The sequence below is a fragment of the Onychomys torridus genome, chromosome 5 (assembly GCF_903995425.1).
Source record: "Onychomys torridus chromosome 5, mOncTor1.1, whole genome shotgun sequence".
NCBI lineage: Eukaryota > Metazoa > Chordata > Mammalia > Rodentia > Cricetidae > Onychomys > Onychomys torridus.
The window spans coordinates 21,437,693-21,463,410 of record NC_050447.1 but is presented as its reverse complement, the minus strand read 5'-3'; the positions used below and the strand labels follow the sequence as shown (position 1 = coordinate 21,463,410).

The window sequence follows — 25,718 nt, the reverse complement described above, 5'->3', positions numbered from 1 at the left end:
TACACCCCACCCCCATTATAATTTGCTTTTGAAAGTAGAGGGACAGCCAGGTGGGCATGGTGACGCATGCCTGTCCTCCTAGGTAGGAGACTGAGAAGTTCAAGACCAGTCTGGGGTCCATGGGAATCTCGCAAACAATGACAGAAGCCAAAGTGAGGGAAATGACTTGCCCCATTTCCTGGTTAGGTCTGGAAATACCATTTTTAAATTATTTTAAAGAAGACAGTTTTCTTAGCATATGGAAGAAGGCCTTGGTTTTGACACTGGTCTCTATCACCGGACTTCTTCTGGAAGTCCTCTCCTCTCCCTCGCTCGTCGGGGCAGCATGTTTGAGTTCCGTCATGACGGCTGCCTACATGTTCATGTAGGGACATACTTTGTGTGGTGAGTGAGTGAGGCGGTGTCTAGACTGGGCTTTCAGTCCCCCTGCCCCAGTGTGGATTCCGGGTGTGCGCCAAGCTTGGTAATACAGTTTTACAGAGACAATGCAGAGTTGTTGTAGGGTCCCGTCAAGTCTGAAGGGAAAGTGGCCTGTTGGAGGGTACCCCCTGGGCAGGGGTGTGAGGAGGGTGGCCTGTTGGAGGGTACCCCCTGGGCAGGGGTGTGAGGAGGGTGGCCTGCTGGAGGGTGCCCCCTGGGCAGGGGTGTGAGGAGGGTGGCCTGCTGGAGGGTGCCCCCTGGGCAGGGGTGTGAGGAGGGTGGCCTGCTGGAGGGTACCCCTGGGTGGGGGTGTGAGGAGGGTGGCCTGCTGGAGGGTACCCCTGGGTGGGGGTGTGAGGAGGGTGGCCTGCTGGAGGGCACCCCCTGGGATGGGTCTGACACAGTGATCTGTGAAGTGGTGCTGCTTCTCCCCATGTCCCATCCCTGTGGAGCTTTGATAGCACAGGTTTGCACTGGTGGAAAAAAGAAAGGCTCCAGCCCTGGGAATGACGGCCTAATTCCTCAGAGGAAACCTTACACTGTGTTTGTTTCTCCAGAACTAAACTTGTTTCTTTGATGTGTGTACAGGTTCTGGTGAATACTGCCTGCTGTGTTTTGATGTTGGTGGCTAAGCTTATCCAGTGTATTGTGTTTGGTCCTCTTCGAGTGAGTGAGAGACAGGTAAGTGAACAGATTCTTGTAAAGAAACTTTAAAAACACTATTATATTTGGTATAATTTCAAGTTTATAGAAAAGTTCCTTGAATACTATAAAGAACTCCTGGATGGGCTTAATCCAGATTCACTTTCTAGTGTTACTCATGCATGTGTGTGTGTGTGTGTGTGTGTGTGTGTGTGTGTGTGTGTGTGTTGCATATATGAGTGCACTTACCTGTACTTGGCACATACAGAGGCCGGAGGAGAATTTTAAGTGTCTCCCCCTATTTCCCCTCCTTAATTTTTCAGCTGGGGGCTCTTATTGAGCGAGTCTCAGTCATCCGTGCTTGTAGTGCCGAGCCAGCTTCCTAGTTAGTCCTCACACTCACTTCTCATTTGCGCAGATTTCCTTGTCCATTTGGAATTAAGTCGTGAACATCGTACAGTTTTACCCTGGAACTTCAGAGGGTGTTTTCCAAGAGCAAGGACATCTTTATGAGTAGTCAGAGCACAGTGATAAAGTCAGAGATGTTAGCCTTGATCTTTGTTTCATTGTACTTGGGGAGCCCGTCTCCCCATTATAACTGTTTCTTCATGATTTTGATTTGTTGAGACAGGACCTTGCTGTGTAGTTCTGCAGGTCTGGAACTTGCTCTGTATACCAGGCTGCCATTGAACTCCGCAGTCCTCACGTCTTAGCACCCAGTCCTGGAATTATTGCTACTTCTGGCTCAGAAGCTCCTTTTAATACTTTATTCTTCAAAATTGCCTTTAAAATCCCCTCTTCTTCAAAGCTTTGGGTCTTCCTGAGTTGGAAGTGGGCCAGGCTGTGGCAAGCTGTCTGAGTGGCAGCAGCGGCCTTCAGTTCTTTGTTTTCTCTAACGTGTTTGGTGTCAGGTCACGGTTTGCAGGAAACATTACCTTCAAGCATTTGAGACTTTTGCTATTAGCCCAACTCAGCCTTTTCAGTATAGAACACATCTTTTATGCTGTTCTTTGTTGGCTTATTTTGTTATTAATGCCACCCAGTAGCATTTATTATGAACTGTTTTGAGAGCCAAGCAGTGATGGCACACACCTTTAAATCTAGCACTTGGCAGGCAGAGGCAGGTGGACCTCTTGTGTCTGAGACCAGCCTGGTCTACAGAGTGAATCCCGGGACAGCCAGGGCTGTTAGACAGAGAAACCCTGTCTCAAAAAACAAACAAACTGGTTGGGGATTTAGCTCAGTGGTAGAGTGCTTGCCTAGCAAGCGCAAGGCCCTGGGTTCGATCCTCAGCTCCAAAAACAAACAAACAAAAACAACAACAACAAAAAGGACTATTTTGATTTAAGACTCCAAGAATTGACATAGATTCGCTCCGTGGGTGCTTCAAGTTTAAGAAATAAGACTCACATTGAGGCAGAGACACTGGCTTCCCAGGGTGGAGTAAAGACTGAAAGTTAAGTAGAAGCCTTAGAGCAGTGAGAGGGTGTTTAGTCTCTGTTTTTACAGTGGTTTTTATGTGCACGAGTGTCTTACCTACATGGATGTAAGTGTGCCATTTGCGTGCCTGGTGCCCATGGAGGCTAGAAGAAGGAATTGGATCCCCTAGAACTGGCGTCATAGATACAGATGCTAGCTACCATGTGGTGTCCTCTATAAGAGCAGCAAGTGCTTATAAGCACTGAGCATCTCTCCAGCCAGAGAGTTTTTGATTTTAAATATATTTAAAACATTTAGTGCCTGTTATGGCATTTTATTTTTATTTATTTATTTATTTTGGTTTTTTTCGAGACAGGGTTTCTCTGTGTAGCTTTGGGTCTTTTCCTGGAACTCACTTGGTAGCCCAGCTGGCCTCAAACTCAGAGAGATCCGCCTGCCTCTGCCTCCTGAGTGCTGGGATTAATGCTGTGTGCCACCACTGCCTGGGCTATTATGGCATTTCAAAAAGCATATTACAGGCCGGGCGGTGGTGGTACATACCTTTAATCCCAACACTCGGGAGGCAGAGGCAGGCTGGCCTCTGTGAGTTTGAAGCCAGCATGTTCTCCAGAGCGAGTTCCAGGACAGCCAGGTCTACACAGGGAAACCCTGTCTCAACAAACAAACAAATGAAAAGAAAAAGAAAAAAAGGAAAAAAAAAAGCAGTTAAGCATTAAGTCACTTAATTCACCACCTGTTGTGTGAGACACAGAATTATACTAAGTATACTTACTTGTGGTGGTACTGTGTTTCCTTCTAAGAAGTCATGCTACATATTCTTAGTATCCTTATTATTCTAAGACCTGTTTTATAGCTTGGGGAGCTGAAGCATGAAATGTCAAGGACCCCACAGTTGTACAGTAGCAAAGCCAGAAATCACAACTGGTAATACGTCAAGTTCTCCTGCTTTCCCTGCCCAGGAAACAGACATTCACCCAGGTTTCTAGGCTTACTCTATTGGGGCATGGTGTTTGGAACCAGAGTCCACACCAGCTGCATACACTGTGTAAGGGCAGAGGTAGCATGGCTGCTGGGCTCTGCCTTTGCGGTGGATAGAGCTAGAAGATACTCTTTTCTGTTTTTTTTTTTTTCCCCAACTTAACTTTGTTCTTTGAACACAAGGTATCTAGTCAGAGCCCTATTTAAACTCCCCAATTAATTCTATTCTTTGTGTTGGGGTCTCGTTGACCTCAAACTCAGGATCCTCTTGCCTCCGCCATCCATTTCTGAGTGCTGGGATCACAGGTGCCCCATAACCATACTCTGAGCTTTAACTTTATTTTAAATTTGTAAATTTAAATTTGTTTACAGTCCTTAAAAGTTATATATTAAAGTCCATTTTGAAGTCATGCTTTTGCTGGGCATGGTGGCACATGCCTTTAATCCCAGTACTTGGGAGGCAGAGACATGCGGATCTCTGAGTTTGAGGCCAGCCTGGTCCACATAGTGAATTCCAGAACAACTAGGGCTACATACAGAGAGCCTGTCTCAGAAGAAAGAAAAAAAGTCACTCATTCATTCTTATCTTTACCCAGATTTGTACTACCTCTATCAATAGCTGGGTAGTCAGATATTTTAGTATCTGTAAGAGCTAGAACTTACTTGTTGTCCCTTGCCCCAGGAAAGTGTCGATGTTTAAAACTGAAAGTTTTCGATTTGAAAAAGATTATAAGGACTGGAGAGATGGCTCAGCAGTTAGGAGCACTTACTGCTCTTGCACAGGACCAGAGTTTGATTCCCAGAACCCACATCCTGGCTCACAACCATCTGTAACTCCAGTGTTCCAACACTTCTGACCTCTGGGAGCACCAGGCACTCATGTGGTGCAGATATAATATGCAGACAAAGCATTTGTACACATAAAACAGTTAAAAATAATATAGCAAAGAAATAACATAATCTACTGCTTCTGGAACACCTTAACAGTTGTTTAGAAAGCAGGTGACTATTAGAAATACTAAGACCGCCAGGTGGTGGTGGCACACGCCTGTAATCCCAGCACTTGGGAGGCAGAGGCAGGTGGATCTCTGTGAGTTCGAGGTCAGCCTGGTCTACAAAGCAAGTTCCAGGACATCCTCCAAAGCTACAGAGAAACCCTGTTTCAACACTCCCCACCCCCAAAAAAAAGAAAAAAAAAAAAAAGAAAGAAATACTAACACCTTTGTAATCTTCCTTTAAATAGTGCTGAAGTAGGAACTTATTCAAATATATGTAACTTCATAAAATATTCTTTGGATAGGGGAAAGTTAAAACCGATTTGAGCCTGCCTGTTACCATTAAGTCAATATGCTGATATTATCTAGAGAATATTTACCTACATTGGTAAAATTCTCATACTAATAGGTGAGAGAAAACTGTTAAAAATTAAAATATTTTTATATTGGACAAAAAAAGATAAATATTAAGGACATTATTGTATTTTTAATTTTGTTTGGTTTGGTTTTAGTTTTGGTGTTTTTATTTTATTTTACGTGTTTTTTGAGACAGTCCTGTATAGCCATGCTGGATTCCCAAGTGCTGGGGTTGCAGGCAGGCACAACCATACTTAGCTGTGTGGCTAGACATAGTTTTACATTTTTTCCTATTTAAAATATTTTATTGATTATATACTAGCAAGTGGTATTTTAATTTTTATTATTTTCTTGTGTGGAGTATATGTGTGAGCATGTTGTATACATTGTGAGCTATCCCCCAGCTCTGCTTAATATTTTGATTCTTTAGAAAGTCTAATCTTTTCTATTGTTGATTAAGTCTGAGTGCAGAAGTATTAAAATATGATGATCCTTGCTGATCTTTTCTACTGTACATGTAAATATAAAATACTTTCCTTCTGAGTACATAAGGACTAGACTAATACAACTACTTTTTAATGGCTGAAACTTCCTAGCTGTTCCAGATCACAAGTTTCAGTTCACAGATCACTTTGGCTGTCTTACCTCTGTCTGTTTTCTTCGCCTTCTGTGTGGTGTGCTCCATAAAGCTTGCTTTTGTTATGTTAACATCTCTTAGGTAGACTTGGTATGATGGAACTCACCTTTACACACTTTTTTCTTTTCAGCATCTCAAAGACAAGTTTTGGAATTTTATTTTCTACAAGTTCATTTTCATTTTTGGTGTGCTGAATGTCCAGACTGTGGAGGAGGTGGTGATGTGGTGCCTCTGGTTTGCCGGCCTTGTTTTTCTGCATTTGATGGTTCAGCTCTGCAAAGACCGATTTGAATACGTGAGTTTTTAGCCAACCTCTCTCATTGCTCAGTCACATATGTGTGCCAGGTTTGATGTAAGAAGTAATGTGAGAAAGTCACAGGTTATGTGCTTAGGACAACTCTCAGAGGGGACTTCTAGGTCATCTATCACGGCCTGTTTCTTGAGGTGCTTCTGCCTGTTTTATAGCCCCCCCCCCCCCCCCCATTCCAGTTCCTCAAGCACTGTAGGCACTTACCTTAGGTCAGTGTGAAGGAGCTGTGATGTATACATTGTATACAACTTGAACTCTTCTGGGTGTTTTCCCTTCTTGTCTCCACTTTCCCCCGCTTTGCCCTGGTGGGTGGAGCTTTTCTTTCTCATTGGTTTACACTGTTTTTCTTGGGGTCAAGACTGAATGATCTACTTCTGCTTCCTGTTTGGGTATAAGATCTGCCTGTGACTTCAGGTCAGATCTGCACAGTGAGCACCTGATACAGGCTGAGGCAAACAGCTTTGAAGTGCTGCATCCCCTGAACCCGTGTTAGGACCTTGTGTCCTTCTGTTGTTACTCAGTGTTCATGGAGATGGCATTGCACTTCTTTGTGAGTTAATCTCACCCTTGGAGGCTTGCTTTCTTTTCCAATTCCATTCTTGTTTAAATTAGGAGCTTCTCGCCTTCTTTTCTGGGCTGGTTGTAGCCTACATTCAGTACAGAAGGAACTGTAACGCCAGGTCTCTTTTCCAGGCAGTCACTTGTCCTTGCCTAGTATTAACATACCATTATGAGTAGTAGTTCTGTACCCGATTCCTTCAGTTGTTCTGTCCCTGACAGGCTTCCAAGTAGACTCTGAGGTGGAAGATAAGAGCAAGACAAACAAACACAGCAGAACAAGACACTGTTCTGAGTCCTATATACTGTTAGAGGAGATAATGGAGCGTCCTAGAGATTGCAATCTCACGGTAGGAGGATACTGGAGAAATGAGATGAAAATATAGTGTATGTTGTATCTGGTAAATTAAATGATAAAGACTTAAAAATCTCAAAAATTCTCATGGTAGACTTTGGGCTTCTCGGTGTTAGTGTAGTGCCCCAAGCAAAGCTGCCAAGCTTGATCTTGAATTCTGAGTGCAGTTGCCATGGTGGTGGAATGAACGTCTACCTGTTTTGTCCCTTCCAGCTTTCCTTTTCCCCCACCACACCAATGAGCAGCCACGGGAGAGTCCTGTCTCTGTTGACTGCTATGCTCCTCTCCTGCTGCGGATTGGCAGTTGTCTGCTGTGTCACAGGCTACACCCATGGCATGCACACCTTGGCTTTCATGGCTGCAGAGGTAAGGTGCTGGACACAGTCATTAGATTGCTAAACATTTTCTAGGAGAACAGAGGGTTGATGAGAAACTATTTTAAGAGGTATTTTGTCTTTAACAGGCATTTCCCCCCCACACCTCCAAAACAGGGTTTTTCTGTGTAGCTTTGGCTGTCCTAGAGCTCAGAGGTTTGCCTCCCTCTGCCTTCCTAGTGCTGGGATAAAAGGCTTGCACTAACCACTGTCCGGCTTTAACAGGCATATACTGTGTTCCTGCTTTTTTGGGTACTGGTACCGAATGCTTTTATATGTGGTATTTCATATAATCCTTGTTGTAACCTAGTAAAAGAATTACTTTTCTTTTCTTTTTTTTTTTTTTTTTTTTGGTTTTTTGAGACAGGGTTTCTCTGTGTAGCTTTGTGCCTTTCCTGGAGCTCGCTCTGTAGACCAGGCTGGCCTCGAACTCACAAAGATCCGCCTGCCTCTGCCTCCCAAGTGCTGGGATTAAAAGCGTGTGCCACCACCGCCCAGCAAGAATTACTTTGCTCAACAATTCAACAACTAGGGAGCTGGGTTGGCAGGTAAGAGCACTTGATGTGCAAGGATGAGGACCCGAGTGTGGATCCCAGCACTAGTGTAAAAAGCTGGGTATGGCTGTACGTACGTACTTGTTGGGGCAGAGGCAGGAGGATTGCCGAGGCTTGCTGGTTACCAGCCTTGCTCTAGAGAGAAACCCTGTTTCAGGGTAATAAGACAAAGAGTGACAGAGCAGAATACCTGAGATCATTTTTTGGGCTCCATGTACACATACACCACATATAGCAGTTACCAAATGCCAGGGCTTGTTGGGGAAACGATTTTTTTCTGTACTGGAGATTAAACCTAGGGTTTTGTACATTCTGGACAAGGGCTCTGCCACTGGGCCCCAGCCCAGGAGGAATCATTTAAAATTCTTTACACATATTGACTCTTTATTAATTCTGCTTGTGGTGGAGGAGGAGACCCTGAGGCCTAAGGTATGAACTGTTTGAGGTTTCAGAGTGGCTAATGCAGTCAAGTCCTCTCACTCCAAAGTAGGAAATGTGTTCTCCTTGTGATACATAACAAAAATGGTCTGTGGTGAATATTTATGAGATATGTATAAAGGCTGAATTAAAAATTTACATAATCATTTAAATGCTGTTCATTATTTTATTTTAAAGGAATTTTATTTTCGTGTGTGTGTATGTGTTGCTGGAGATTCATCTTAGGGCTTTTTAGTCATGCTAGGTAAGAGTTCTACCACTGAATTATTTCTAGCTCTCTATGATTTCTTCCTCCCTCCTTCCATCCCTCCCTCCCTTCCTCCCTTCCTTCCCCTCACTATGAAGCTCTGGCTGGTCTGAAACTCTTTATAGACCAGGCTGGCCTCAAACTCACAGATACCATCCACCTGCCTCTGCCTTCAGAGTACTGCCCCACTTGAAAAATAATTTTTAATGGCATTTATTTATTTCCTGTGTGCTACAGCATATATGTAGAGGACAGCCTGTGAGAATAGGCTCTTCTTCCACTATGAGTTCCAGGGTTAAATTTACAGTGTCAGGTTTAGTGACAAGTGCCTTTACCTCCTGAGCCATCTCACTAGCCTGCTTTTTTATATAGCATATTTCTTTGTTCTTTGACAATTTTATCCATGAGTATAATATATCTTGCTCATGTTCATCCCCAGCTTTCCCCTGGACTCCCCCTGGACCTCTGCAACATGCCACCTTTCCATCTTCACATTCTTCCTTTTCTTTAATACCTGTGATAAGGTGCAGGCTATCCCCCTGAATATTTAAAAATAAAAAAATGACTTGTTAAAATTTCTCTGTTCCGTAGAAACCCAATTAACAATTAAAGGTTTGTTTATTTTTATTTTATGTGTATGGGTGTGTTGCCTACGTTTATGTCTGTGTACCATGTATGGGCAGTGCCTATGGAGGCTAGAAGAGGGTGTTGGATCCTCTGGAATTGGAGTTATAGACAATTGGGAGCTGCCATGTGGATGCTGGGAACTGAACGTTGGTCTTCTGGAAGAGCAGCCAGTGCTCTTAACAACTGAGCTGTCTCCAGTACCCAAAGCCCAAAGTTTTTGTATGTCTCAAACTTTTTTTTAGTTTTATTTATTTACTTTTTATGTGTCAAAGTGTTTTGCCTGCATGTATGTATATGCACCATGTGCATGCCTAGTACCTTCAGAGGTCAGAAAAGGGCATTGGACCCCCTGAAACTGGAGCTACAGAGAGTGGTTGTAAACCACTACATGGGTGCTGGGAACCAAACCTGAATCCTTTGCAAGAGCAGCACGTTCTCTAAATTACTGAACCATCTCTTCAGCCTGTTCATACTCTTTGTATTCAATAACTAATATATTTACCTTTTCCTCAGCCAAAGACAGACTTTATAATTACTTTTACCTATAGTTGCTAATTAGAAAAATGAAACATAGTAATTCCTTTTATTTGTGATTTTACTCTCCATGGGTTCTGTCATCTTCAGTAAGCTGCTATCTGAAATTAAGGGAAAATTCTGGAAATAACAATTCATGAGTTTTGTTTTGTTTTTTAAACTAAGTGTGGTGTGTGCTCTGCTACTCAGCCCCCACTCTTAGCCCCACAGTGTAAGCTGTAAGTTCTGCACTGTTCTGAGGAGCACAGTGACACTGGGTGCTATGCTGGCTGAAACATGAGTCTTTTCTTTGTTTAGGGTGTCCACATTGTATGTGCTACTCATCCACTGGTCGTTCACCTACAGTCGTGCCCTAGTGCTTGTGTTTGAGTATCCTGGGTACTTTCCTGTTGCTGTGCTAAATACGCAACAAAGCGACTGAAGAACTAACTTTACTTTGGTTCCTGTACATACTGAGGGATAGTCCATCTTGGCAGGGAAGACATGGCAGCAGGCAGAGACGCATGGTGGCAGGAACAGGAAGCTCATTATCACTTTGCATCTGCACTGAAGAAGCAGAAAGCCACAGATGAATGCGGCTCCTATATTCTCTATCTGTTCAGTCCTAGATCCCAGGCTGGCGGGCGTGCTTCCCAATGGATGGGCCTTCCTACCTCAGTCAACCAATTGGGGTAATCCCTGTAGGCAGGCTTAGAGGCAGTTGCCAGGTGGTTCCAGGTTCTGTCAAGTTGATAGTCAGTACTAAGTATCTGCTTAATAACGACCACGGTGTACAAGAGTAACAAACCAAAGGAAGCACAGGTGTAAACCAGGAGGACGGGCTACCTTTAGTGTTATGTGGTAATGCATTAGTGCATATAGGAAAAAGCAGACCATATAGCAAGCACACCTTGTATCCCAGTGCTTGGGATGCAGGGGCAGGCTGATCTCTGAGTTCAGGGCCACCAGGTTTATATAGTGAGTTCTAGGACACCCAGAGCTATATAGTGAGACCCAGTCTCAAAAAAGAAAAAGAAGAAACAACATAGCTACTTTGGATAAGAGAGATCCATGTAGTAGCTGTTCTGAAGCTAGTTATCTGTTCTCAAAAGAGACTAGGTGTAAATATTTAGGAATTCGTTAGCTGCAAGGTGAAAGTTTCTTTTGGCCCAGAGTATAATGTGGTGCCAAAAAAGTCAGAAAGGGGCGGGGCTGGAGAGGTGACTCAGCAGTTCAGAGCACGAACTGTTCTTGCAGTGGGTCTGGGTTTCATTCCCAGCCACCCACATGGATACTTATACACTGTCCTTAACTCCAGTTCTGTGGATCCCATACCCTCTTGATGTCTAAGGGGTACTAGGCATACATGTGGTATGCATAATGCACATGAAATAAAAATTCAAAAAATTTTAAATTAGGAAAACATTTAAGTACTTAGCAAAAATATTTGTAGTCCCAGATGAATCTGTATCTATGAAAGCATGTAATAGTGCTCCCTCGTAAAAAGACCTATTTAAAACCAGATAGCGATTAGTTTGCTCTAAGTGTATTTTATTACGAAGTTTTATTTGAGTGATATTACTACTTGCTTTTCTGTTGTTATCTTTCAGTTTAACACTTTGCCCCACTGAGAAAAAGATAAACCTAAAAGTAAACACAGGTAAAGTAGGCTGAGGGGCTGGCATGGCAGCACATACCTATAGTCCCAGAACCCAGGAGGATCTCTGAGCTTGAGGCTAGCTTGATTTACAAACCTAGCTTCAGGCCAGCTGAGACTACATAGTGAGACCTTATTCCACAAATCAAAACAATAAACAGCCCACCTCCCTTTTTTAGATGACCCCCAGGCAGTATACACTCACCTGAACTGATTCTTCAAGCGTTGGGGTTATTGGTGTGTGTGATCATGTGTGGCTTGAGGAAATAGGTGTCAAGGCCAGTTTGTATTAAAAAAAAAAAATACGGAGCCGGGTGTGGTGGTGCATGCTTTTAATCCCAGCACTCCATATGTAGGCCATGATGGTCTGGAACTCACAGAGATCCTCCTGACTTTGCCTACATATTGGGATTAACGGCTCATGCCAGCAGCCCAAAAGTATTAAGTCTCAATGAGTTCCTTTGTGGCTTGTTTAAGAAATATTTTGTTAGCTGGGTGGTGGTGGGGCACACCTTTAATCCCAGCACTTGGGAGGCAGAGGCAGATCTCTGTGAGTTCACGGCTAACCTGGGCTACATAGTGAGTTCTAGGACAGCTAAAGATATACAGAGAAACCCTGTCTTGAAAAACAAAAAACAAACAAACAAATAAATAAATGCCATGAGAGTCTTATTTTTTGTTTGATTCCTTTGTTCTTTCTCTGTTGTTCTGGTAAATGAAAGGTACAAAAGCTGCTGCTTCTGTGTAGTGTGTGGTTAGCATCACAGTGTTGCCCTAGTGAGATGCTTTTCAGGGGACCAAACATGGTGACTTAGTGACGTGTCACTAGAAGAAGATTCCATGGAAACTGGGGTTGAGGAAGTGAAAGGGCGATAAACTTGACCCAATTACTTCTTATCTTGTTTGTTTTTATTTTGTTTTATGGAAATCTGCTCTTTTTAAGTAAACTAAGAAGTATTTCTCTTTTGTAGTCTCTTCTTGTGACAGTGAGGACAGCTCATGTGATTTTAAGGTGAGTAGAAATTTTGGAGGGGTGATTGACATTTACTTGTTCAGTTGATTTTGAGATGTAATAGTTTAAAATATATAAAAATGTGACTAAACTATAACATGTGTAAGTTAAATCTTCTTGTGATGTCTTTCTCTTTTTCTGTCTAAATTGTAGATATGTAATTCACCTCTGGGACCTCAACCATGAAGGGACTTGGGAAGGAAAGGGAACCTATGTGTATTACACCGATTTTGTCATGGAGCTCACTCTCTTATCCCTGGACCTCATGCACCACATTCACATGCTGGTGAGTTCCCTCAGAAAGAGCTCTAACAGAGGACTGAGATTTTTTAAGATGGGAACCCTGGTTTGTATGTTTAAAAATGAAGCTTAAAAAAAAGGGGGGGGGGGCGGCACACACCTTTAATCCCAGCACTTAGGAGGCAGAGCCAGGCGGATCCCTGTGAGTTCGAGTCTAGGAAAGGCGCAGAACTATACAGAGAAACCCTGTCTCAAAAAATAAAATAAAATAAAATGATGAACCACTTATAAAAATGGAATGAATATGGTTGAGCAACCTTCATCTTTGGCAACTGGGTGTAAAGCAGTGCTGTGGACTGCTTTGGTTGGTGCCCAGCTCAGGAGGTGATGGCCGTACTGGGAGACTTAGTTAACTCTGCCAATAGTGAGCAGAGCATTCTTTGAGAACAATAAAAGGGGTTTCCCTATAGTTTCTGTGGCTTTTCCTGCTCAACAGTTGCTCCTTAGTGGTAATGGGAATTCTTGCTGCATTTACCTCCTTGTAGATTTATATTTTTTTTACTTTGTAATTAAAAACAAAGTGCTTGTACTTCATATCTACCACCTTAAATTGGTGTGTCATAAATTTCAGTGTTGAAACAGGGTCATTCTTAATCATCTATAATTCTAGCATTTTGTGAGGTAAAGAAAGGCAGGAGAATCAAGGTCAAGGCCAGTCTGGGTATATGCTAAGGCCCTGTCCTAAACATCAAGGACTACCTGGGGATGTATCTGAGGTGGACACTCACCTGGCATAGTCAGTGCCCTGGTTTAATGGTCCCCAGCACTAAGGAGGGAAATGTAAGTCTCCTTGACAGGTGAGCATTTTAAAAGAAATCTAACCAATGGCCTGGAGAGATGGCTCTGCAGTTAGGTGTATTGACTGCTCTTCCGGAGGATCTGGGTTCAATTCCTAGCACCCACATGGCAGCTCACAACTGTAACTTCAGTTCCATGGAGATCCGACACCTTCACACAGACAAATGTGCACATACAAAAAAAAAACAAAAATAACTAATGATGGTGAGACTCAGTGTAGTCATGGAGACTTATTTAAAAACTCGTCACAGTAACATTTAAGTCACTGGGCAGAGTGCCCAGTTCACATTTATAAGTGCACTTTCTGAAAATGAAGAAAATAACATTTTATATTATTTAACTTTATAAATTTTATTGTAAAAATCTTGCAAGTAAATAAACATTACATACCAAATTAAACAGACCCAAAGTCTGAAACTATATATAGTTAGAATTGACATTTGAAATGGAAGCTTCACATTTTGTTGTATTTAACTGCTTTTTTTTTTTTAAATGCTCTGTTACATTTAGTGTGTGTGTGTGTGTGTGTGTGTGTATGCGCATGAGCGTGTATGAATGCATGTGTGTTCAAGCCACAGTTTCTGTGTGGAGGTCAGAGGACTACTTGGTGGAGTTGGTTTATTTCTTCCACCATGTGAGTCTTGGGGATCGAACTCTCATTGTCAGGTTTGACAGGAGGCACCCACAATTACCTACTGAGCCCATTTCACTGGCCGTTTAACTGATTCTAATATATTGAAATACATGTTCATAAATTGAGCTCCTATTTTGGACATACAGTTTTTGTGTGTTTGCTGATGCGGTACAGGGTGTCAAACCCAGAGACTCAGGCATGGCAAATGAGCATTCTACTTGAGCTACATTCCCAGCCAGCTTTTTAATCACTTTGTTATAAACATTTCCTATGCGATCAGCCATTCTTCCAACCATCTTAATATCTTCAGATAAAACTTTTATCATGGGCTGGAGAGATGGCACAGTGGTTAAGAGCACTGACTGCTGCTCTTCCAGAGGTCCTGAGTTCAATTCCCAGCAACCACATGGTGGCTCATAATGAACCTGTAATGAGATCTAGTGCCCTCTTCTGGCCTGCAAGGACACATGCAGACAGAACACTGTATGTATAATAAATAAATAAATCTTAAAAAAAAAAACCAAAAAACTTTGATCACATAGTTACACTATGATTTAATTATGTGCACCCTGAAATGGGCTGTTTAAATTATATTCATTCCTTCGCTATTTCAAGATTTTATATAATTAAAAAAAATAAGTTAATGTATTGAGGTAGTTAAATTATATTGTCTTTTTTACTCAAAAATATTATTTTCTTAGTAAATTAATATTCAAATCTACTTTGTATAAAATATAGCATTAAAATATATTAGTAAATTATTCCAATAAATATAATCTATATTTAATATACATATAATCCAAATAAACTTTTATATAAATTTACAACTTGCCTGTTTTTCTTTTTCTTTTTATAAAATCTTTATTGACAGATAATTCACATAGTATACAAATTTGCACAATTTGATAAACTTTAGTCCTGCATTCTCATAGGCCCATGACACCATCACCACTTTCTATTTTAGAACATCGCTATCTTCAATTTCATACACACATATAATGTATGGTGATTACATTCCATCTTATTTTTTTAAATGAACATAATGTTTGCATGTAACCATTTTTAAGTTCACAATTCAGTGGCATGAATTACATTCGAGATATTAATTACACTCATATTTGTTAATTACACTCATGATATTAATTACATTTGTGGTATTCATTGATTACATTTGCAGTACCCATTCAATAACTATATTTATGATATGATTTATTACATTCATGATACTATGTCCTGATACTACTGTCTGTTTGTGGGGCTTTTCCATCACACAAAACAGAAACTCTGTACTTAGGAAATTATTCCTTTCTTCTCCATTTTGAGATAACATCTAATCTTTCTGTCTCTCTGAATTTGTATATTCTATGTATTTCATGTAATACAATTCTATAGTATTTGTCCCTTTTTTTGTTTTTTTGAGACAGGGTTTCCCTGTGTAGCTTTGCGCCTCTACTGGAACTCACTTGGTAGCCCAGGCTGATCTTGAACTCACAAAGATCTACCTGCCTCTGCCTCCCGAGTGCTGGGTTTAAAGGCCTGTGCCACCACCTCCCGGCTGAGAGCTATGCTTTACTTAAGTTGTGTAAGTGAGATTCCTATTCATCTTCCCCTTCACTGTTTGATTTAAGGCAGACATTTTTCTATAGACTAATCCATAATCTAAAAAGATTTGAGCCTCCCCTCCTGAAAGTACAGCCAGCATATTCTTTCATCAGCTTGATAAGGTACAAATTCTTATCCTAATAGTGAAATGTTTTATTAAAGCTTGCCCAGTGATTGGGCAAAACCAAAACTTACTATAAGCCACAGTCATCTAGGTTCCCCCCTGCTAGGTAGCCTCCCTGGATCTGTGGGTTACACTTTGATTGTCCTTTGCTTTATATCTAGTATCCAGCCTGTTTTTCATTTGGGCATCTTGATCATTTCCATATTTCCTCTTATAATTGCATGGGTGCTTGGGCTGGGGATATAAGCTCAGCTGGTAGAGTGTTAGCTTAGCATGAATAAACCCAGGGTTTGATTCTGGCACTCCCTAAATTCAGGGTGGTGATACATGACTGTAATCCCAGAATTTAAGAGGAAGAAGCTGGAAGACTAGGAATTCAAGGTCAACTTTGACTACATAATGAGTTCCAGGACAGTCTGAGATACAGAAGATTGTTGTATGATATTTTGTTTGTGTTCTGAAAAATAAAGCTTGCCTAGAGATCAGAATGTAGAGCTAGCTACTAGTTAACCATAGAGGCCAGGCAGTGGTGGCAACACACCTTTAATCCCAACACTTGGGAGGAGGAAGCAGGAAGATTAGGAGTTCAAGGCCACCCTGGGTTACAGGAGATTGAACCAGTCTAAAAGAGAAACATAGCATGCCCACGCCTGACTGTATGGGTGCTGGACATCCTGAGTCAGCATTTTACCCACTGAGCTATGTCTAGCTCCTCACATTTGTCTTTATTGTATATTTTACTTTTCCCCATCTCTGTTTAGTTGTTTGGCAACATCTGGTTATCTATGGCTAGCCTGGTCATCTTTATGCAGCTCCGTTACCTATTCCATGAGGTACAGCGGCGAATCCGTCGGCACAAGAACTATTTACGTGTGGTAGGAAACATGGAAGCCAGGTAAGACAGTATGGCTCGATGTTGGCCAAGTTTACTCTAGCTTTGTGTGTGTGCTGAGACAGGATGTCACTGTATTCTAGGCTGACCTCCTACTGACTCCTAGTAAGCACATCCTCTGGGCCAGCTTGAAGCCCATAATCGCCGCACTTCCCACCTTTCATTTGAGCGCGTTTAGTGACAGCAGTTTCTCTACTCCACCAAAACTTGCTTTTGTTCACTTGTAACTAGATAGAGAGTTCAGACCGCAGAAGTGTGTCTCCTGCTTGGCAGCAGGGTGGTTTGGGGCAGTTTTCTAACTCCACGTAACCTTTTTCCTGGCATGTGGGGCGGGTTCCAGGAGATACAATGTTCTTATTTTAGTCACTGTTGTCACTGCCGAGTCGAAGCGCCTGTGGTCTTCCACCGTCTCTGTTTTGGGAAGGTGTGTCTCGATTACACTTTACCAATGCATGTTTTGGGCATGGCTCACTCACTGAAGATACTTGCCAGCCTGAGGCTAACTAACCCAAACTGGAAAGTGCAGGAATAGTGGGGTACCCTTTTTACTTCCAGGGACCGTTCGGATCTCTGGGGTCTGGTTCCTCTGATATGTCTGCAAATGTTCTGAATGTGCTATCCAGCCCACTGTTACTGCAGGATCAGTGTTTGTGCTGAAGTTTCTCACTTGGTTTTCTAAGGGCTGTGAAGACAAAGTTACTTTCTTTAACTACTCAGTTTTGCTATGTAATTGTACCATTGTTGTGGTCAGATGTAGAATATGGTGTGCATCGGATGTGTGTGGAACTGAAGCGTTCTGCTGAGCCTGTCATGTGTTTTACAGGTTTGCAGTTGCAACTCCAGAGGAGCTAGCTGTCAATAATGATGACTGTGCAATCTGCTGGGACTCCATGCAGGCTGCAAGGAAGCTTCCCTGTGGACATCTTTTTCACAAGTAGGAGCTTTGGACAGGGTGTTTGGGAGTGGCCTTCTGTCCCAGGGCCCTGGGTTTTTTTTTTGTTGTTGTTTTTGTTTTTTCGAGACAGCGTTTCTCTGTGTAGCTTTGCGCCTTTCCTGGAACTCACTTGGTAGCCCAGGCTAGCCTTGAACTCACAGAGATCTACTTGCCTCTGCCTCCTGAGTGCTGGGATTAAAGGTGTGCACCACCACCACCGCCCAGCAACTCTGAGATTTTTTTTTTTTTATGTGGATTTGAACATAATCCCAGCGGTAGAGCAAAGCTATTACCTCAGCCTGGCCTTGTTGATGTTGCTTGGAGCCTGTGACTGGCTTTCTTTTTTTAAACTCCCAAGCCTCCTCTTTTGCCCTCAGACCATTCTTTACCCACACTTGCCCTCTTAGTTTCTATTTATTAGTTTTCTTCATAATTTCCCTCCATTTGAGTTCTAAAGTAACAAATATGTATGTCTATAATATTTTTTAAGAGTTTTCATCTTCTAGGGAGAGACAAATCTGTTTTTTGCATTTTGCACATGCTCAGAAGCAGTGTGAAAACACTACAGAGAACTGGGTTGAAATGGGACTCGACCAAGGCCACTTGAGTGACCCATCTGCAGGATCACAGGCTAGGCCATTCCATAAACCTCTAAGATTGGAGAAGATCTCATATTTCAGAGATCTCATCAAGGCTAGTTAAGCTAAATAATTATGTGCATAGAATTTAGGGGTATCTTTTGGCCTCTTGACTATTGAATTTTTTTTAATCTCAAGACCTTCAGTCTTTTCCTTTTTAATATCAGAAAGGCTTTGGAGCTGGAGTAGTCTACTCAAAAAATGTTCTGATGGACTTTTTTTTTTAAGATTTATTTATTATGTATACAGAGTTCTGCCTGCATGTGTCCTTGCAGGCCAGAAGAGGGCACCAGATCTCATTGCAGGTGATTATGATCCACCATGTGGTTGCTGGGAATTGAACTCAGGACCTTTGGAAGAGCAGCCAGTGCTCTTAACCACTGAGCAATCTCTCCAGCCCGACAGACTGTTTTATATGCTAGGATTATGTACTGTGTTGGACTGTGGGGGTAAAATGGAGATAGCATGAGGTCTTTGAGGGGCTTGTGTCTAATGTAAGTGCTGAACCTGAATTAACCGGCACATTTAGAATGTGCAAGTCTAAACTGACCTGCATGCTTTATAGAAAAGAAAATGGTGTGTGATATTTTGTGTTCTGACAAATAAACCTTGCTCGGAGATCAGAGTGCAGATCTAGCTTCTAGTTAACCATAGAGGCCAGGCAGTGATGGCACACACTCCCAGCATTTGGGAGGAGGAAGCAGGAAGTTCAAGACCACCCTGGGTTAGGTGAGATTGATCCCATCTAAAAGAGAAACAGAGCCAGGTGGTGGTGGTGCACACCTTTAATCCCAGCACTCTGGAGGCAGAGGCAGGCAGAACTCTGAAGAGTAGTAGCAAAGGGGTAGGATTCAGATTTGGAGGGAGTACTTTTGAGGACAAGCATCTGTGAAGGATGTAAAATGGGAGGCGCAGGGAGCCACTCCAGCAGTGGGGAATTGGTGTGTTGATGGAACTGGAAGCCAGTTTGTGAACTCAGGAAGAGGAAGGGGTGTGTCTGCTGAGGTGGGAGTAGTAGGCAGGGTCCAGAGAGCCACTGGGTGGGCAGATACCATTGAAGGGGTCTAAGGGAGGTTGGTGGCTAGAGGGGAGTGGATTAGCACCTCTCCAAAGTCACTGTTTTGAAGACAAGGTCATGGCTGTAACCGTATTAGTCAATAGCTAAAGTGCCAGTAAGAAAGATCACGTGAGTAGAGGACTCAAGGATGGGAGATGTTGGCTGATTAAGCCACATGCATTCTGAAGTAACTGAATGGAGTTGGGGAGGTGAGAAGCCGTGTGCAGAGTGATGAGGAGAGGCCATGACAGGGGTGTGATAGATATCTGTGTGTTAGAGTGACGGGGAGAGAGTTCTCTGTAAATGTTTGTCAGCATTTAGATCTGGCTAGTGGTAAATGGAAGTAAAGTAAAATTAGAAAAACAAGAGCTGGAGAGATGGCTCAGCAGTTAAGAGCACTGGCTGTTCTGCTAGAGGACCTGGGTTCAATTCCCAGAACCTACATGGCAGCTCACAACTGTCTGTAGTCCCAGTTGCAGAGAATCCGACACCATTATACTAATGCACATAAAATAAAATTAAATTATTTAAAAAACATTAGAAAAACTAGTAATTCTGGTGAATTCTCACAATGTGTCAGGAGCAGCAGCATATGTTCATGTCTTCTCCTTTGAATTTTTTGACAGTTCCTGCCTTCGTTCTTGGCTAGAACAAGACACGTCTTGTCCAACATGCAGGATGTCTCTTAACATTGCTGATGGCAGTCGAGCCAGGGAAGACCAGCAGGGGGAGAACTTGGACGAGAACTTGGTCCCTGTGGCCGCTGCCGAGGGCAGGCCTCGCTTAAACCAGCACAACCACTTCTTTCACTTCGATGGTGAGTTGTCTCCCCCTCCACAGCCCTCTGGGGCTGTAAACTGCCCATTTAGGATTATGTTGTCCAACAGATGTTCTGTTATAAACTGCCCTCATACTAGACCAATGTAGTATCACTTGTAAAAATTCTTCTCCTTACATTTGTTTATTATACTCGTTTATTCTGTGTGTGAATTTGTAGCGCATGTGTACATATACTCCATATGCTGTGGAGGTCAGGGTAGTTAGTGAATATTGGTTCCATTCTTGTATCGTATGGATCCTGGGGATTAGATTTGGCTTGTCAGGTTTAGCATTGAGTGCTTTTACCTACGGGGTTATCTTGCCCCTTAGTATTACATTTTAACTTCCTTTATTTGGTTTTTAATACAGGTTTTTTTCTCTCTGTATCCCAGACTAGCCTTGAATTTAAGATAATTCTGCCTCAGCCTCCCTAGAGTTAGGATTACAGGCTTGTGCTACCCTGCCTGGCTTATATCTCAGTTCTAAAGTGTTTAGGGTGGTGGATGGGTAGGTTGAACTGAAGTGGGGTGAGGTGGGGAGGTGAGGTAGTAATATTAAGTATACCTTCAAGGAGCCCACATAACCAGTTTAATAGTTAGCTTTTGCTAATAATTGGTTGTATTGGTGTGGTATATAAGTACGTGATGAAGGCTCCTTGAGTTGGCTTCTCAGGGAGTACCATAGGTGGAATCAGAACTGGAGCCTTGTTCCTTTGTCCATAAAGCATGACTGTTCCTGCAGTTTGTATTCTAATGGCATGGGCATTGTATTGGGGAGGTGGGGGACTGAGCATCTTCACTGGATTCACATGCACCCAATGGATATTGAGCCCATCACTTCCAGTGACACATTCCCACTCTGGAATTTTCTTAGGAGGGTGCTGTTCAGACTCTGATTTAAGTCTCTGAGGGTGAAATATGGTGCAGTTCTGGAAGGTTCAAGGGGAGTAGAGGCAAGTGTCTGAAATGCGTTGGAGGAGGGGCCTCAAGGGGTTGGTTGATTCTGCTAATTAAGAAGTTGTAGTGGGCACAGACCTTTAATCCCAGCACTTGGGAGGCAGGGGCAGTGGATCTCTGTGAGTTCCAGGACAGCCAGGGCTACCCAGAGAAACCCTTTGTCTCATAAAGAGAACTGTGCCAGGCACAAGTTTGATCTCCATTGGTGCTTACTTGAACCCAGGGCCTTACACCTGCTAGCAAGCCTTCTGCCACTGAGCTGTATTCCCAGCCCTTTTCTGCTGTTTTGAAACAGGATCTCATTATGTTTCCCAGGCTGGCTTTTCACTTGTTAATTCTCTTGTCTCAGCCTCCCAAGTAGCTAGAATTAGAGGCCTGCACCACCAGACTTGGCTTGCTAGTACAGGTTCTGTAGTATGTTAGCAGATTTGGAGACAGAACCTAGTTCTCTAAGCTGTATTTTATTAATTGCTATTACTACAAATGTAGTCAAACAAAGTCACTTTGTCCCTTATGTGTTCTTGAAATAAACAACCATTGTATATTAACTACATTTTATTTGGCAAGATCTCTTGTATCCCATGTTGCTACTTGGTTGTAAAGGACTGAAGCAACCCCTATACATGAAACTTGATATTGATTTGTTTCATAGCTAGCACATGATGGCTTTGTATTTTGAGCTTCCCTTTCCTGAAATAACAGAAGCAGCACCATGATGATTATATTACCCACAAACCTAGTATTATAGAATTTTTTGAATTTTTAATCTGAAGACTAAGGTAACCCCTCCTCTGCCCCCAAGCCATTGTCTCATTGTGTAGCTCTTGATGGCTTGGGACTGGCTCACTGTGTAGACCAGGCTGACCTCAAATTCACAGACATCCTCCTGTCTCTGCTTCCCAAGTGCTAGGATTAAAGATGCGTACCAGGGACTGGAGAGACGGCTCTTCAGAGCGGTTAAGAGCACTGCCTGTTCTCCCAGAGGACTTGGGTTTGGTTCCTAGCACCTATATGGTTACCTATATGGTTTACCACCATCTGTACCTCTAGTCCTGGGGGATCAAACACTCTCTTTTTGGCCTTTGCAGGCACTGCATATCCACAGCATACAGACATACATGGAGGCAAAATACTCATATACCTATTAAAAACAAAGGCATGCATGACAATGTCCAGATCAAGGTCCAATCTTTAATCATATTATGTAGCTGGAGTTTTCTCCAGTCTCATCTGGACCCTTAGCCGCTCAGACCCAAATAAACACACAGACGCTTATATTAATTAAAACTGTTTGGCCTAATGGCTCAGGCTTCTTGCTTGCTAGATCTTACACTTAGATTAACCTATAATTCTTATTTATGTTTACCCATGTGGCTTGGTACCTTTTTCCAGTTCTGCCTTCACATCTTGCTTCCTCTGTGTCTGTCTGGCGACTCCTGACTCAGCCTTCCTATTCCCAGAATTCTCCTCTCTCTTTATCCTGCCTATACTTCCTGCCTGGCTACTGGCCAATCAGCACTTTATTTATTAACCAGTCAGAGCAACACATTCACAGCATACAGAGCGATATCCACAGCAACATTAAGCAGAAAATACTTCATGAAGGTGATTGTGAAAGTGAGTCCTCCACGTTAGGAGGACTCTGTGCTGGCTGTAAGGGGGAGTGACACTCCGCTGTTGTAGCAGGTAGAGTCATAGGACCCTTCCTGAAGGTCTTGGCTGAGAGGATGGATTAAGGTTTCACATCCTGCCATATCCTTAACCTGTGGGATCTTGGATGTGTTACCTAACTTCTCAGTGCCTCAGGGACCAAAGGCCAAGGCTGAGGCCTAGAGTCATACCTCTAGAGGAGTGGGGGGGGACAGGTCGGTTTTAGTGAGGACAAAGTAACCTGGGTGCAGCACTTGGCAGAACGGCCCGGCGTGAAGGACTACATAGATGACGCTGGGGCAGGGAGCAAGGGCACTAATTCTGTGTTGGGTTCTGACTTGTTGTAGGGTCCCGGATTGCAAGCTGGCTGCCAAGTTTCTCAGTTGAAGTGATGCACACTACCAACATTCTTGGCATCACACAGGCAAGCAACTCCCAGCTAAACGCCATGGTAAGAACCAATAACTGCTTAAGATGAGAAGTCATGAGGACATGAAGAGTTCTGGGACATGTGTATAGTGTGTATGACCTGCTGGTTTCTCTTTTCCCTAGTAGAACAGCAGAGTTTTTCAGGGACCACTTCCCTCTTTTTCCTTTTCCTTCTCCCTCTTCTGTCTCCCCTCCCTCTCTTTACAGGAAGTTGAATCCAGGGCCTTCCCTTTGCTATTCATGCATGCCATCACTGAGCTTTACACTTGTGTGTCTTTCAAGAATGGTAGTTTTAGGGGCTGGGGATTTAGCTCAGTGGTGGAGCGCTTGCCTAGCAAGCGCAAAGCCCTGGGTTCGATCCTCAGCTTCAGGAAAAAAAAAAAAAAAAAGGAAAAAAGAATGGTGGTTTCTGGTTGGGGAGGCAGCTTACAGACACAATAAGCTAATATGTTGATGACAACTAGTGAGTGCTTAGTCAGTTGAAACTAGTCTGAAAACTTGCTGTCATTTACTTCTGTGGCAGACAATCTAACCTTTAATGTGTGCTACTAGATTTACGTAACTGTGACCTAAGCCTACTTTGAAACTACTTGATTTAAGCAAGAAATTGAGAAGGAATTATTGATAGGAGTGAATGATGTAAAAATTGTGTAAGAACTATCAAGTATACTTTTTATCCCTTTGCCTGGGCGGCGTGGGAGAAGGAGAATGAGAGAGAACCTTGAAACTTAGAGGCATTGCTGTTGGCTCAAGGAGATTGTCCCAATACTTTTTATTTTTATTTTTATTTTTATTTTTATTTTTATTTTTCTGAAGCTGTGTGTTTGTTTGAGATAAGGTCTCCTGTCTGGTGTGGAACTCTCTATGTAGAACAGGCCTGCCTTTGCCTCCTGAATTTGGACCTGAAGGCATGTGCCACCATACCTGGCCAGCCTTAATTTTTTCATGGAAGAAATTTCTGTCCCCATGACTAGACTGGACTCAGCTTAGCAATTGTAATGCCATCAGGGTAGCCAGGAGTCTTCTCCAGAAGGGTAGTTTTTTGGTAAGTTCAGAGACTGGCAGGATGGCTATTGATCCCCAGGAACTACACAGTGGACACAGCTGCTGAGGTGTTGGGTGAGGATGTCCTGGGAACTCGGAGATTACCTTGTTGGAGCAGAATGAGGTTCATAGAAGACTTAAAAGGACAGTATAGAGATTCTTGCACACCTTTCTGCTACATGGGAGTTTGGATGAATATGTAGTCAGGTAAAGCCACTATTATAGTACCATCTGGAACATTTTTCATGGCCTTAAAAAAGCTGTGTGCTCTGCCTCACCCATCTCCATAGCTTTGTTTTTCTGGAATGTCAGACAGTTGAATTTGACCTACTAATTTGTGTATAGGATTCCTCCATACCTTATCATGGATCAATAGCTCATTTTTTTTTGAAGAGTGAATTATATACCTTTATGTGGATGTATAAACTTCACTAGCTCTTATACTTTTTTTGAAATAATATTTATTTTAATTTTAGTCTTGTGTATATGTGTGTGTGTGTGTGTGTGTGTGGGTTATTATCCATGGAGGCCAGAGGTATCAGATTTCTGGGAGCTGGACTGATGTGGATACTAGGAATTGAACTCAGGTCCTTTTGGAAAAGTAATGCATGCTCCTAACCACTGAGCTATCTCTCCAACCCTGTCTTGATTTCTTTAGCATGTAGTCTTGAAGTCCTGTGGCATAAGTCCTCTGGTCTTCCTTTTCTTCTTCAGTGGTGTATTGGCTATCCTGGGTCTGGGTTTTCACATATAACCTTTAGAATCACTTTGTCCATATCTATAAAGTAGCTGGGATTTGGGCTGAGATTACATTCACTCTAGAAATCAAGTTAGGAGAACTGACGGGCATCCATCCACCTGCTTCTGCTGGGATTAAAAGTGTGGACCACCATGCCTGGCTACCTTATTTTTTGTTTGTCAAAGGGAGTTCTTTCCCCTCCCTCCCTCCCTCCCTCCCTTCCTTCCTCCCTCCCTCTCTTCATTTTTCCTTCCTTTCTTTTGAGACAGGGTCTCCCTGTTTAGAAAAAGGAAAGGAAAAAAGAAAGAAAGAAAAGAATCTCGTCGTGGAAGCTGTTGTGTGGCCTGTTGAGTCTCACAGTTTACCCTTTAGTTCATCTTGACTTGGAAATGGTCACTGCCAGTGACTGGACTGGCTTGACGCCTCTGGCTTCCGCTGTCCCGCCCGCCCAAAAAGGGCTCTCTCTCACTGGGGCTCCTCTCGGCTGGCCTGTTGTTGTTCTGTGTCATGGAGAGTCTGCTGCTTTGGATCCACAGCTTTGTCCCCTTCATGTTCTAGCAGTTCATAGATGAGGCAGATGTTGAGGTAGGCCAACCCATAGCCCTGGTTCTGGGCCTGGGTGGTAGCTGGGTTGGTCAGCCCGCCAGCTTTCCCTCATCACTACCCTGGCAAGCTTGTCAGCATTGCCTCAGGCTAGCTCACCCAATGTAGCCTGTGGCAAGGAGCTAGGCCAGTTCTCCTGCTCTCAGGCTCTCAGATCTGGGTCACCCACACTCACATCACTAGGGTCAGCTCTACTGTTTTGCCCAGGCGAGGTGCAGGGCCCTCTCTTCCCTGATTGCTCTGGGGGGCATAAGAGAGGGTGTGTGGGGGTGCTCAGCTCTGCTGCTCTCACACCCTCAGGGCTGGCTCACATGCATCCCTGACAAACAGGGTCAGTTCGAGTGTGGTGAGGTGGGGGTGGGGGCGCAGGGCTAAAGTTCTCTCA

At 43.1% G+C, this 25,718-nt stretch overlaps 1 protein-coding gene across 1 annotated transcript in view; it reads left to right on the top strand.

Annotated features, from left to right (window-relative positions):
• Amfr (autocrine motility factor receptor) overlaps positions 1-25,718 on the top strand; it is a 43,057-nt gene that overhangs the window by 6,700 nt on the left and 10,639 nt on the right. Inside the window, exons 2-10 of the mRNA XM_036188698.1 lie at positions 1,009-1,101; positions 5,600-5,764; positions 6,906-7,058; positions 12,074-12,114; positions 12,268-12,400; positions 16,334-16,467; positions 17,288-17,398; positions 19,720-19,910; positions 22,866-22,969. Of these exons, the coding sequence (XP_036044591.1) occupies positions 1,009-1,101; positions 5,600-5,764; positions 6,906-7,058; positions 12,074-12,114; positions 12,268-12,400; positions 16,334-16,467; positions 17,288-17,398; positions 19,720-19,910; positions 22,866-22,969 (1,125 nt within the window). The remainder of the gene's footprint in view (positions 1-1,008; positions 1,102-5,599; positions 5,765-6,905; positions 7,059-12,073; positions 12,115-12,267; positions 12,401-16,333; positions 16,468-17,287; positions 17,399-19,719; positions 19,911-22,865; positions 22,970-25,718) is intronic.